At 36.9% G+C, this 12,699-nt stretch overlaps 1 protein-coding gene across 3 annotated transcripts in view; it reads right to left on the reverse strand.

The window, feature by feature from the left end:
- Positions 1-3,446: 3,446 nt before the first annotated feature.
- Positions 3,447-12,699, reverse strand: part of PDLIM3 (PDZ and LIM domain 3) — a 28,545-nt gene continuing 19,292 nt past the window's right edge. The window contains exons 5-8 of one of the 3 annotated variants that reach the window (XM_019736168.3): positions 9,098-9,361; positions 7,317-7,447; positions 5,707-5,818; positions 3,447-4,422 (exon numbers count right to left, since the gene is read on the reverse strand). In XM_019736168.3, the coding sequence (XP_019591727.1) occupies positions 4,233-4,422; positions 5,707-5,818; positions 7,317-7,447; positions 9,098-9,361 (697 nt within the window). In that variant the 3' untranslated portion in view covers positions 3,447-4,232. The remainder of the gene's footprint in view (positions 4,423-5,706; positions 5,819-7,316; positions 7,448-9,097; positions 9,362-12,699) is intronic. The other 2 variants (XM_019736169.3, XM_019736170.3) reach the window with 2 other exon arrangements.

Genomic DNA, 12,699 nt, shown 5'->3' on the forward strand with positions numbered 1-12,699 from the left:
TCTTGAGGTGAAGTGAAGCCCAGTAGCAGAGCTGCAGTTAGAATCCAGGTCCTTATCCTCGTTTCACGACAGTCTTCTTACTTACTCATCACTCAATCAAATCAGTCTTAATATTTGTATTATTCCACACTACTTCCTAGCACTCATGGAAGAGTTGATTTTTACTATAAAGAAAGCAAACATGGACCCTAAGGTATCATTAATATAAATAAAACAATACAGTAGAGAGGAAGAATTAGGTTTAAAGATTTCCAAATCATACTATTTATTACTGAGGGAATATTAGTGAGTTTAAATGCTGGGTTTTTTCCCCCCCTAGGTATTTGGCACTGTTAAACTCTGTGAAAAAGTTAAACTCTGTGAAACTTTTCCTCATTTGTAAAATATTCATTTGGCAAAATTGTAAAGTTTAGAGATAATGTATGAACATGACCAGTATTATATTATGTCAAGAATTTTGTAAGCATTCAATTAAAATCTATATACTCAAATAAAATGCATATAATCAATTGAGGGACCTTAGTCCTTTTTATAGCTACAAGATTATAACAGAATATCGCCAGTGAGTCTTTGGTGGAGTCAGGCATATGAACTCAGGCTTTTAAAATTGCCCTCCCCACAAGAGGATTAATCCCAGTGAACTTCACGAACCCGATCAGCCTCAGTGTGAAATGTCAACTCTCCTGGATCGTCAGGAATAGGAATCCAGTTCTGTGACTCTTCCAGCTAAAAGTAGCTGTACTTATTTAATTGGCTCTTGATTTTCAACACCAAAAAATGATTATTGATAATATTACTTAAAAATCTGAAAGAAAGTAATTATGATAAAACTGCCACTTCTTGTAGATGCTTTGTTTAAAAATTAATCACATAAAGCATTCTAATTAGATTTAAAATGTTAATTTGTAAATGTAGATAAAAGTATTCAAAAATCCATTTTTTTAAGCCTAGTATTCAACATCTCTTATGTGGTAGGTGCTCAAATAAATATTTATTGAGTGCTCTCCAAAATGAATGCCTAAGAGAATTCTCTTGAAATAGTCATATAGGTCAGGTAAATGGTTTATTTACTTGAATTATCTGACTACCTTCATTCTTTCTTCAATCTTTTTTTTCATGCTCAGATTCAGATGGCACAACATACATAATAAAAGAGCATTGGACCATGATGATATGAAATAAAGAGTAATGGTTATAAGTAGCAGTTTTCTAGGACTGAAATCAAATCTCTTCAAAGGACAACTTGACAAAGTTTTGCAACTAAAGTTGTTGATAGAAGGGACCCAAAGCTTCATTCTGCTTATCTTGGGATGTTGCCATGTGGGACAAACTTTAGATTATCTGAAGTGTTTGTGTGTCACATTAACCATTTGCTTTACTCTGTTTACACAAGTGTAAACATACGTGATAACTACAACTTTTTTTTTATTCAGTCAGTTGTCATGTTGGTAGTGAGTATAGCAACTCTATCCTAGATGTACTCTGAAAAAAACAGCAATTTAGTTAATCATGAGTCCAAAATTCATAGATGCCCAATTCTTAATCATGGGTAGTTTCCTTGATGGATAGTAAACTTATCAATATAAAACAGTGGCTAGTCTGTTTTCTAAGAAGATGTTCTTCTGTGAGCTAAATCAAAACTGGTTGGCATTCTTTGTCCGTGGCATAAATTCCTATAGAAAATGTGGTGTGAAATCATTATCGAAGCACAACATGCTAGTATAGGGAGAAATACGGCTTTTTCAGTTGTTTACTTTTTTAAAACCGTTTTTAATTTCTTTCCATTTCAACATTGCTATTTTCACTCTATATATTTTAAAACAATTTTCATATTGCATTCATTTCTATTAATTTGGTAGTATTCCCCTATGTGTTTAAATTTCTAGATTTAATTGTCAAACAAAAATTTTTATGAAAAATAATGAACATACAATTTTAGAGCATGCTTCACGAGCCTTAGTCACATAGTCTGAAGTGTCAGATTGAGGCCATATCACTCCTAAATTTCAGATTAGCACTGTATTACTGTTATTAAACTATACTACTTTTTTTTTTTTTTTTTTACTATTTTTTACTCATTATTGAACTTCTAAACTGAAGCAGTCTATTACATATAAAATATATCAAATATAATTTTAAGAATACTCTCAGATGTCTAAAATACAATGTATGTTAATGTACCATGTATTGTCTAACGCACACTTTTCTCATGAGTCTTTCATTCTTACTTAATTTAATCCCTTTTTAGTGTGGTACACATACCCTCCACTGCGCTTCCCCAGTTCAGAGATGCAGTTTTACCTTCTCCAGATACTTCCTAGCAGACTTCCGCTGGGAAGGCCGTGGGGTGTGTGAGAGTGTGGGAGGAGAGGGGACACCTGTGGGAGGAAGTGCTTCTCAAACAGCTCCTACTTCAGCCTCCTTGTCGTAATTCCACCTTTATTCTCTAGTCCAGAAATGCTCCGTGCTGTTAATTCCCGTGGCTTTTCATGATTTTGGAGGGGAAATGGTTGGTTTTCAGTTTTCTCCACTGCCGCTTTGGATTTTAACTTTCTCAGGTTTTCTAAATCGGTTACCGTTCATTTGCTCTCCAGCATCCAAACTTTTGTGTTTGTATCCTTCCCAGAAGAAAATATTTAAAAATAACATCTGAACAAAAAATGTAATGTATTTTGGATCCATTCTTTTCTTTGATTTCAAAGTTTCTTGTTTATGTTATATTAGTAGCTCTGTTAATGAATTTATGTGTTGGTGCAGAGGTTCCAGTAGCAATCTCAAATGCCTATAGAGGCCAGGCAGGTGTTCTGGCTCCTCTCACTGGACCAAAACCCTAGATAGGTCAGAGTCAGAAAGAATTAAGTGTGGGAGAATTCCGGGAAATACAACTTGTGCTCTATTTGTCATTTGGGCCAATAGGCAGCAGCTGCACTAGGGCAGAAGTGACATGGTGATGAGGTGGCACGACAGTCCCCTCCTTCCCACCCTGCTGGTTCCCCATGCTTTGTCCTTGGAGGGGACAGTTTCAAAAGTTCCCGTGTGTCCAGCACCACCATAGTGAGAGGCAAGGAGACAATGCAGAGCCAGAGGCCAGGTGGAGTTCACATCTGTGATGCAAAGGCTTCCTGACTCCAGGGAAGGCTGAGCTGGCACTTTTGGAGGTGTTGGTGGAGGTGGCATTATTGTCTGGTCCCAACGATCTTGAGAAAACAGACCACCTGTGAAATCATGGGTTTCAGCAGTGGATACCAGCAGTGACCCTGGGAGACCAGTAACCCCTTTGTTCCTTCGGAGGTCCCCTAAACTGTCTCCTCTTGGAGATACCATTTTGGGAAGGAGGAGAAGGTGGTGATTAACCTTTGAGCACAAAGAAACAGCCTTCATGGAGTCTGAACCTTGAATTTGACTGAATATTTATCTGAAAGAGCCATTTAAAAAGAAAGTGACTATTTCAAAGCAAAAGAAACTGTTTTAATCTGAAAGAGACTGAATTACCTTTGACTAGCAAATTTAAATGCCCCTCCTATGAGCAGAAATTGTACACTCGTAAGAAAGAGTAAATGCGTAATAATACTAAAGGAGCCACATTTTCTTAAAATACCTGAGTTGTTAGTGTACGTATGATTGGGCCTTCTCATTGGAATGTTGATTTTATCGGAATTCATTGAGTGCCACTTCATTAGGTATTTTAAAAATGTTTTATGTGTTTATTATGTATGTTGCTTCCAATGGTATAATTGTTGAATATGAAACTAGAGAATCGAGGGACTTTTTCCCTGACATGCACTATAATAGTTAAAGCAGATAACAGACAACTGCAGGCTGTGTTAGAATACAAGATTATTATTTGGTATTTACTACAATTGCAAAATCAACTTGTTAAGGAAAGACGATTAGACTCCCCCAAATATCTTGATGTTTACATGTTTGATGGTCATAACATAAATTTAAATTGTGGAGGATGACATCCAAAAAATTATTGGTTTAAATGTCATTAACTTATTGCTAGCCCCAAAGAAAAAAAGTTGCAAAACACCCTGAATGTATGTTTCTGTTATAGCAGGCATTTGCCTCCTATTCCTTCTCCTCAGTACACAATAAGATAAACATCTAAAAGCCTTGGTTTTAGATTGGGACTCAACAGTTTGCTACACTTCTGCCTGGAGTCATTAGTGCCTTCCTGTGTAAGTGCGTGTGAGTGAATGCGTGGGTGCTCTGGTTTGCGGAAGACTTAATTAAGTTTTGGGATACAGAGTGACTGTGTCGTAGCCCTCTGGGGGCCTCGTGCGGGCTCTTGCATGAGTTTCGCAGTACAGCTCCCCCTCCACGAAGAAGTAGCCCTTTTGCTTGAGGTTGAGGTTGCAGTCAGCACACACAAAGCACTCTGGATGCCGGTACTTATCCCGTGCCTTCACAACGGCCCCACTGTGGAGAAAAAGGAGATGGAGTAAAAAAAAAAAAAATAACAAACCCTGATACAAAGGTGAGAACACTACAGATAAGGCAGGTGGTATCTGTTTCACATTCAGGAAACTGTAGCCTCCAGCTGTCATAGGGGGCACGGCATTGAAATTGACGTAAATATCAGGGAGCTCCAAGACAACCGCAATAAACCATCACGTTTCTGATGTGAATATTTTTTCAGATTTTTCAAACAAGTCGTTTATGTAAAAATTATAGGTTGTTCCTTCATGATCTTTCCCCATGGTTTCTTTGGAGGAGGGAGACATGATACAGATAGGCAAACACCTCTGCAAAGGATTCTGATTTTGACCAAAGTTGTTGTCTACACAACTAAGCGTCCCTCTGATTGCCTTCTATCTCGATGGCCCAGCCTCTCTTTTCTGTGGAGCGCAGTGAAAAGAGATCAAGGAACAGAGGTGGCATTTCCACAGGGGGTGGATTTGCCTTTCCTGTCAAAACAACCACAACAACAAACAAAGAAACAGTTTGCTACAATTTAGGAGCAATAATTGCTTTTGGTAACATCACAAACTATCCTGTTTTAGGAGGTCCTCTCTGCTCCTGAGCTCGGTGTCCTGCTTATTTCTCTCTGTTCCACATTCCCCCCTTTGCTCTGATCAGGCTTATCTCCCACTTGCCCTCCTGGGATATACCCTGGACAATTAATTGGACAGATGGTGCCTCCACGTGTGAGCTAATGGTAGAGGAACAGAGAAAAGGAATGAGAAAAGTGTGTGTGTGGGGGGGGCGCATTTGCAGGGAAGAGGTTGAAATGCTCTGGTTCACTTGAAGATTTGAACTAGCAAGTGGGGATATTCAAACATAAAGGACCTCGGATGGAAGCTGACTGATTTTTTAAAATTATATTTCAATATTTGCGCAATTTAAGAAACTAGGTAAAGATAATGTGTTTTAACTAACAGCCTGATGACTTGGGTTTGTATAGAAAAGCAAGTACTCAAAGATTACGTACCTTAACAAAGGGAGAGCTTTTTGAAAGGAAGTTTTGATTCTTGGAAATGTTTTTTTAAAATATGTTTCTGGGCAGTTTTTTTTTTCATGAGAATAATCTGAAATTATAAATCGAGTGCTGACTCACATTATATGGCAATTGTAGGGTATGTCTGAAGAATTCTGGTCAAAATGTGATAAATGTTGTGGATGGTGTATTTCAAGTCAATGAATAGAAATAGAGAACTGCCACCAAGATTTATAGGGAATTCCTGGGTTAAAAATGAAACTTACACAATGCCATGCCCACATTTGTCACAGAGTGGCATCTTCTGTGTGCTGCCAGCACCACCGTGGACTTTTGTAACCGGAGCTCTCACACTCCGAGTTCCAGCAGGACGGTCATCTGAAAAACAAAGTGTTTCCATTTATGGCAAAGGAACAGCTGGCTACAGTTTGTACTTTGCTTCTATTTTAAGGTGTGCACTTTAACCTAAGAAATTCTTAAGTTGCGCCTGCCCATAGTATCATTTCAAAAGAAGTAGGGCGGGTTCAAGCACAACTTGCTGGGAAATAGGGCCTTACAAAACAGAATTAGTGAAACATTTTTGTTGTTATAGGGAGTTGTTACAAAATGCTCAAAGGAGCAGAGAACATTTTTCATTTTTTCATTTTTTATCGTGGTAAATACATACAATCTAAAATTGACCATCTTTACCATCTTTAGTGTGTATCTAGTAGCATTAAGTACATTCACAGTGTTTAAAATTATCGCCTATATCCATTTCCAGAACTTTTCCATCATCCCAAACTGAAACTCTGTATCCATTAAACAATAACTCCCCATTACTCCCTCCTTTCACACCCTGGTAACTTCTATTGTACCTTCTATATCTATGCCTTGCAAATTCTAAGTACCTCGCATGAGTGGAATCATACAATATTTGTCCTTTTTGTGTCTTGCTTATTTCACTTAGCATGATGTGTTAAAGGTTCATCCATGTTGCAGCATGTGTCAGAATTTCATTCTTTTTAAAAACTGAATAATATTCCATTGTACACATATACCACATTTTGTTTATCCATTTATCTATCAATAGACATTTGGCAATTGTGAATAATAATACTGCTATGAACATTGGTGTACAAGTAAGTGTTTGAGTATCTCCTTTGAATTATTTTGGGGATGTAACTGGGAGTGGGATTCCTGGATCATACGGTAATTCTACGTTTAACTTTTTGAGAAACCACCGTACAGTATGTCATGCGGGAGACCATGCTCGCTGCGCCATTTGTTGTGCGGGGCGGCCTGCAGGGTCTCTGCTCCCGCTCCCCACATAAGAACACAGGATATGGTGAGGCCAAAAAGGAACACCCACGGAGCCATAGGTAGGGGAGTCATACCACTATGGCTTCACTGGGGGCTGGGTTCACCGGACGTGCAACCTGCTGTCTGTTTTTCTGCCAACCAACCGACGACTCTCCTCCTCTACTCTCCTCGGCCCTCCTTGGCCCTCCTCGGCTCTCCTCCGTAGCAGCAGCAGTTATATTAGCGGCTAATTGGCTAACTGGCTACAGCTGATGGCCAATCAGCCACAGCTGACGGCCATCTACTACCCGAGCCAGCACCCCTCCATGTGAGGCCGAGAGCCTGTAAACCACTTTCTGGGGCTCTGTCCCCACAATGGAATTTGTCTTTGGCACCTTTTAAACCATTAAGTTGGTGGCTACTTGGACACATCCTGGAAGTTCCTTTCCTAAACCAGGCACCACCCAAATTGTTCTAGGCAAAGATTCATTTGATTTCTCTATAAAATCAATATTTAGACTTTCATTCCCAGTCTGTTTGCTGTACTCCCCACCACCCAGCATTCCAACAGCCTCTATCAATAGCGGCTGCTCACCGGGACCATCGTTAACTAGTTCCTGGAGCACCCTGAAGGAGCCTGACTGCCGAGGCTGAGTAGGTTCATCCCGATTGTCATGGAGCATCCGGTACACGTCTGACTGGGGGGGCCCCGAGACTGTGGGTTCACTGAAACACAATATGGCAGGCAGAGCATCAGGAGCATTGTGGGCAACAGACTTGCAAGAAGCCACATGACATCAATAAACAGTAATCCCTATATTTGCAGTAACTCCTGAGCAGAGATTTAGTATTTTCCAGTTATTTTATATTACAGTTAAAAATATAATGTTTATTCACATAGGTTGCCTTAAAATGCCATCAGTTAACCTCAGGGTCACATCAGCACTGTCCCATTTTGCAAAATACTTTGGAGGGCAACTAAAATGTGATTGTTCAGAAATGGTCATTTAAAAAAAGATTGGTGTCTGATGGACATATAATTATAGATAGGAACAAAATTTACTTTTCTCAGAAAAAAGACAATATACATATGATAGAAAGTGCAGAAGTGAGCCCAGTTTGATTATTCTCAGGCATAAAATTGTCATTAAATTCAGATTCATTTTTGATATTAAACTAAAAGTATATTGTTTAATTTTGTTTTTAAGATTAATGTGCTGTGTTGACTCTTGGAAGCAACAAAGGTATTTTGCTTGTAAATCGAAGAAGTTCAAATTGTCAGTGTTTGAAAGCACATAATGTAGAAACTTTCACATATACATCAGTTATATTGACTATACTACATTTTCTAAGTAGCCACATTATAATTCATTTACAACAATGATAGCAGCTTTATTTAATAAACTTTCTATAAATATATTCATGATAAGCAATTAAAAAGAAATGCTACAATAAAACTACATGTCAGGCACTAAATGCTTTATTATTTTATGCCATTGAATTGCATTATCTAGAAAAGTTAGTTGTTATCTGCACATATTTTTATTACCTAAATCATATCTGGAAATAATCATCTTACATATCTGAATTTCCATGCAAAATGGCTTTGAGATACACTATGCTATTATTATCTTATTGTACTCATCCCAAGAAAGAGCTTTGGGATATTGTTACATAGCACTCTTAAACATTATACTACTTTAATTTATAAAAAGTGGGCCTGTAGTATTGAAATAAGTAATAAGATTTTATCTTATAATAAATATCTTAATTGAAAAAACTTGATGGCAAAAGTACTTCAAACAAATATTCATAATAAAGAAGAAATTAGTCTAAATAGAGATCATTGGAAATTAAATATCTATATTAATAATTTGATTTATATATAAACCAAATAATAACAACTTATAAACCCTTACTCATGGCAGAAATTTTAAATGGAAAAGTAATTACCTCCCCACAATACACTATTTGAAGAGAGAAGTATCATCTCTTTTAAAACTGCTCTGGACTTCCCAATTTTTGACCCCCAACAGAGAAGCATAGAGTGTACCAATTATTAATTACTTTTGAGAAGTATTGTATCTAACATGTGTAAAGTACATTGTAGCTTTTCAAAACACATATCCATTTGGTCCTTCCATGATTTCAGTTTATTGTGATTGGTCATATAAAGCTCTATTTAGTTAATTCTTTAAATCACCTTTATCATTAGGACTAGATATTTGCAGTAAATACTTAGAATTTTTTTTCTTTAAATATTTTCACATAGCTTTCTTTCAATTAAGACAATGTTAAAAAAATACACCACCAGTAATGTTGACATTGCCTACGTGCTTAGTTAATATGCCCATGGTTCAAAAAGACTCATATTACCTCATTGGGGGTGCTTCCCCTAGAGCTGTTGAAACCTGACCCTGAAGTGTTTCCATAATATTGTCATCTGAGTACAACTGCATAGGTGTATTAAACTGAGCATGTACAATCTTCACACCAGGAAGTTCCATTTCCAAAGGAATGTTAGGGGCCATCTTAGCAGCAACTTTCAAGTCACCTGGGCAAATAGTACTAATAGTACTGACAGAAGAAGGGGTGCTACGTCCACTGCTACCGTCAATACCGGACGGAGTACTGCATCCACTGTGTTAATGACCACGTTACACAGAGATGACACAGGAACCAGCAAAACCAGACAAGAGAACACAGAGAACAAGTATAGAGAAGTTAAGAGGAATTGAAGACAAAAAGTAAGAGGTGAAGTAAATAACATTAAAACAAAATGTTTATTTCTGCCTATGATTTATTTTAAAAAGGGAAGACATTGCAAAATTCATGACTGAAAAACGTTTAACGAAATTAAAAGGTGATATTGCATTTTTTGGGCTCTGTTCTACTAGGCCATATGTAAGTTGAAGATTACACATAAACAAGTTGTATAAAAACTAGAAAAGATGCTATTCTACTCACTTTGTAAAAGTAGGCCAGATAATTTTAAACTTAACAAAGTCATAGACAAATAATACAGGGAAATTACATTGGTTGGGCAGGCTTTTATATTTCTGAGATGCAATATTTAAAATTAGAATATTAATAAATGATTCTTCACAAATAGTAGCTGAATATGCCACATGAAGATCCAGTCACATATTTAGGCTAAACATTTCAAAATAAGTATGTTTCAGAAATGCAGTTGAGCTTTAGTTGAATTGTAATTGGCAACTTGTAGGTTGTGTGATAAAGGTTATGTTTTAAGGCGATTTGTAAACATTTTACTCTTTTAACTTTTTCTATTTTCATTCTTTAATTTTGTGGAGAATACACTTTTAAAAAATGGTTTGCTGATTTAATATAGGCTCTAGAACAGCCCACAAATGCTTGTCACCTTGAAATGAATGACTGGAGAACAAATCAGGTGAACTTGCATTCTTTGGGGGCTAAGATATATTTCTTTTCTACATAGCTAGTTCATGTAAAAGTTCGAAAGCACACATTTTCATGCATATTTATCATTTCCTTTTACAGACAAGTTGAGGGGACTTCTTATTAAAACATCAGAGAGGCCAATCATGCAATATTAAGACCAGCTAGGGAAATCTCATGTTCTCTCTGAAGCTAGCTAGGAGGCTGGTCAGAGCTGACATGCCGAGGACTAAAAAGTCATTTTTCTACGTGCATTTTAAGAGCAGCATGAGAAAATACATTTTGTAAGAAAATGAAATATACTGAGATTCTTTTTAAAAGCACAGTCATTTAAGAAAAAACCAAAAGAAATGTTAGTATTAATGTAACCTGTCATGCCTGCAGGTTAGTGTTGCTGTAAACTCAAATCAAACAAAAAATTATATGGTGTGTTTATCTCAAAGTCAGTATTCTCTTAGGGCTCAAGTGTGGCTCATATCTGCATTTAATCTTTAGGGTTACTAGTGCCAACCTCAGCCCCATATGGAGACCACAGACCAAAAAGATTTGGGGCATTGATTTTGTTGACTTCATCAGTGTTGCAGCCTGATTAGTCTGGACATCTCATGTTACTAAATGGTTTTTTTTGTTTGTTTTTTTTTGGTCTTGTGTTATCCAATTCAACCACCTGCACAGCCTAAATTAAGCAGGTAAATATAGACTTGCTCCTTCACTCCCTGGCTGCTGAAACCTGCTTAAAACAGTCTTAGAATTGGTTGATCACATACCAGAACGTCAGGTGGCTTACTCGCCATGTTCATGGATTCAGCACTACACTGGCTCCTGAGATTGACTTCAGTTGGTAAAAGAATAGAAGTAAAATTTCAGTCATAGTGCAGTTTAGAGTCACAATAATACTGATTTTATCTACGTATAAAGAAGCTTATTAAATTGTAATTTAGGGATTTGGGAGACTTAGGCTTAGAATAGTGAACCTTTTCAACAAGCATTTATAACTATTCTGACCTTACTGTGTGTAGGAATAGTGCTAGATAGTGGATAAACTATGATCAATTCAGAACTTAGAGATATACCTTATTTTAGAGTTGTAATGAGTAGGAACCGTTTCCTGTTGTTAGTGTTCTTGTATACATGCATGTTTGTGTGTATAACTTTAGTTAAGCGAAGATTGTGTCTTCCATGTCCTAGTTTCTTTATCATTCTATTTGGGGGCCCATGTCTATTGAATAGATAAGAAACAAACTCTAAGCAACAAGAGTGTTTAATAATTTTAATAAATCTCTAGGACAGTTTAAAAGATCTCTTGAACTGATGCTTTAAATCAATTAATTTTCGTAGACTCCAGTCACTGTGACTATCATCATGGGTCACCATGATCTATTCCTGTGACATGGAAAGGTAGGTGCTAATGAGGTTTCTTGACGTTGGCTTAGCGACTCGGCAAGACCACCTGTAAGGCTGATGACACACTAATTACTTCACTCCTGGATAGATCATTAGAGACAAGGTTTAATTTCCCTGGTGTGTGTACAGACTTTTTGGGACATGCTTCAGAAAGCGACTTGTCCGAAATCACTCACAGGATTGTATTTTATCATTTGGTTCCATAAAATATCTTGTACATATTTTTAATGATAGCTTGGGCTTTAAACTTTTACATGTTTGCATATGAAAATACTGGCCTTGTAATATGCTTGATTTATAATGAAATGTTTAAAAAAACCATAACTAGTAGTAAGACCCTAGGGAGATTAACAGATTATGTTAACAATTTAGCATCTCCAATTTACTTCTGATTAAAAAGTTGGTCATTAATGGTGAAGCTATAGCTTGGTACGTAGCCACTCAAAATTCCACCTTGATGAAGAATCATTTGATGAGACCAACAAATTCAGAAGCTAGAGCAGGTAGTGAGGGGGCACAGGAAGAAAGGAATAGTAGAGGCGTTTTTACAATTCTCTTTAAGATTTGTGTACTGATACCTGTTTTTAAGCAACTCTCTCATCCCTGTTTCTCCTCTCCCCTCTTCCAAATTCAGCTATATTGAAAGGCACCTTGCAATGACAAGTTATGAGAGGCTTGTCATTATCACCACATATGAATTAAAATGAAAATATAACAGAAAGGCGTTACAAACCTGACACTGACTTTCCCTGAACTTTTATAAAATTAAATGTTATTGGTCTTTAGCAAAGGCAAATAAGTGTTTTTCTAATGCATCTTTTTATTTAAGCCTCCATGAGTCCTATAGTTAATGAACTGAAGTTATGCTAACCTCAAAAGAATGCAAGTGTATTAGGTTAACTGTGCTTCTTTAGGAAGATATACACAGAAGGTGCCAAAAATATATATACACATTTTAAGAAAGGAAGAAAACTAAAATTGTAATAGTCAATATATACTGATAACAGAAGATGACTACAAGTCACGTTTGACGTCTGCAATTACAAGAGGTTCTCAAAGTGGTTACCATCAGCGTAATTTTAATACAGTTTTTTCCGTTCTTAAAATGTGTATACATTTTTTTTGGCATCGTGTGTGTGTGTGTGTGTGTGTGT

Source organism: Rhinolophus sinicus, chromosome 16 (assembly GCF_057876585.1).
Source record: "Rhinolophus sinicus isolate RSI-liver-muscle chromosome 16, RSI-T2T, whole genome shotgun sequence".
In the NCBI taxonomy this organism is placed as follows: Eukaryota; Metazoa; Chordata; class Mammalia; order Chiroptera; family Rhinolophidae; genus Rhinolophus; species Rhinolophus sinicus.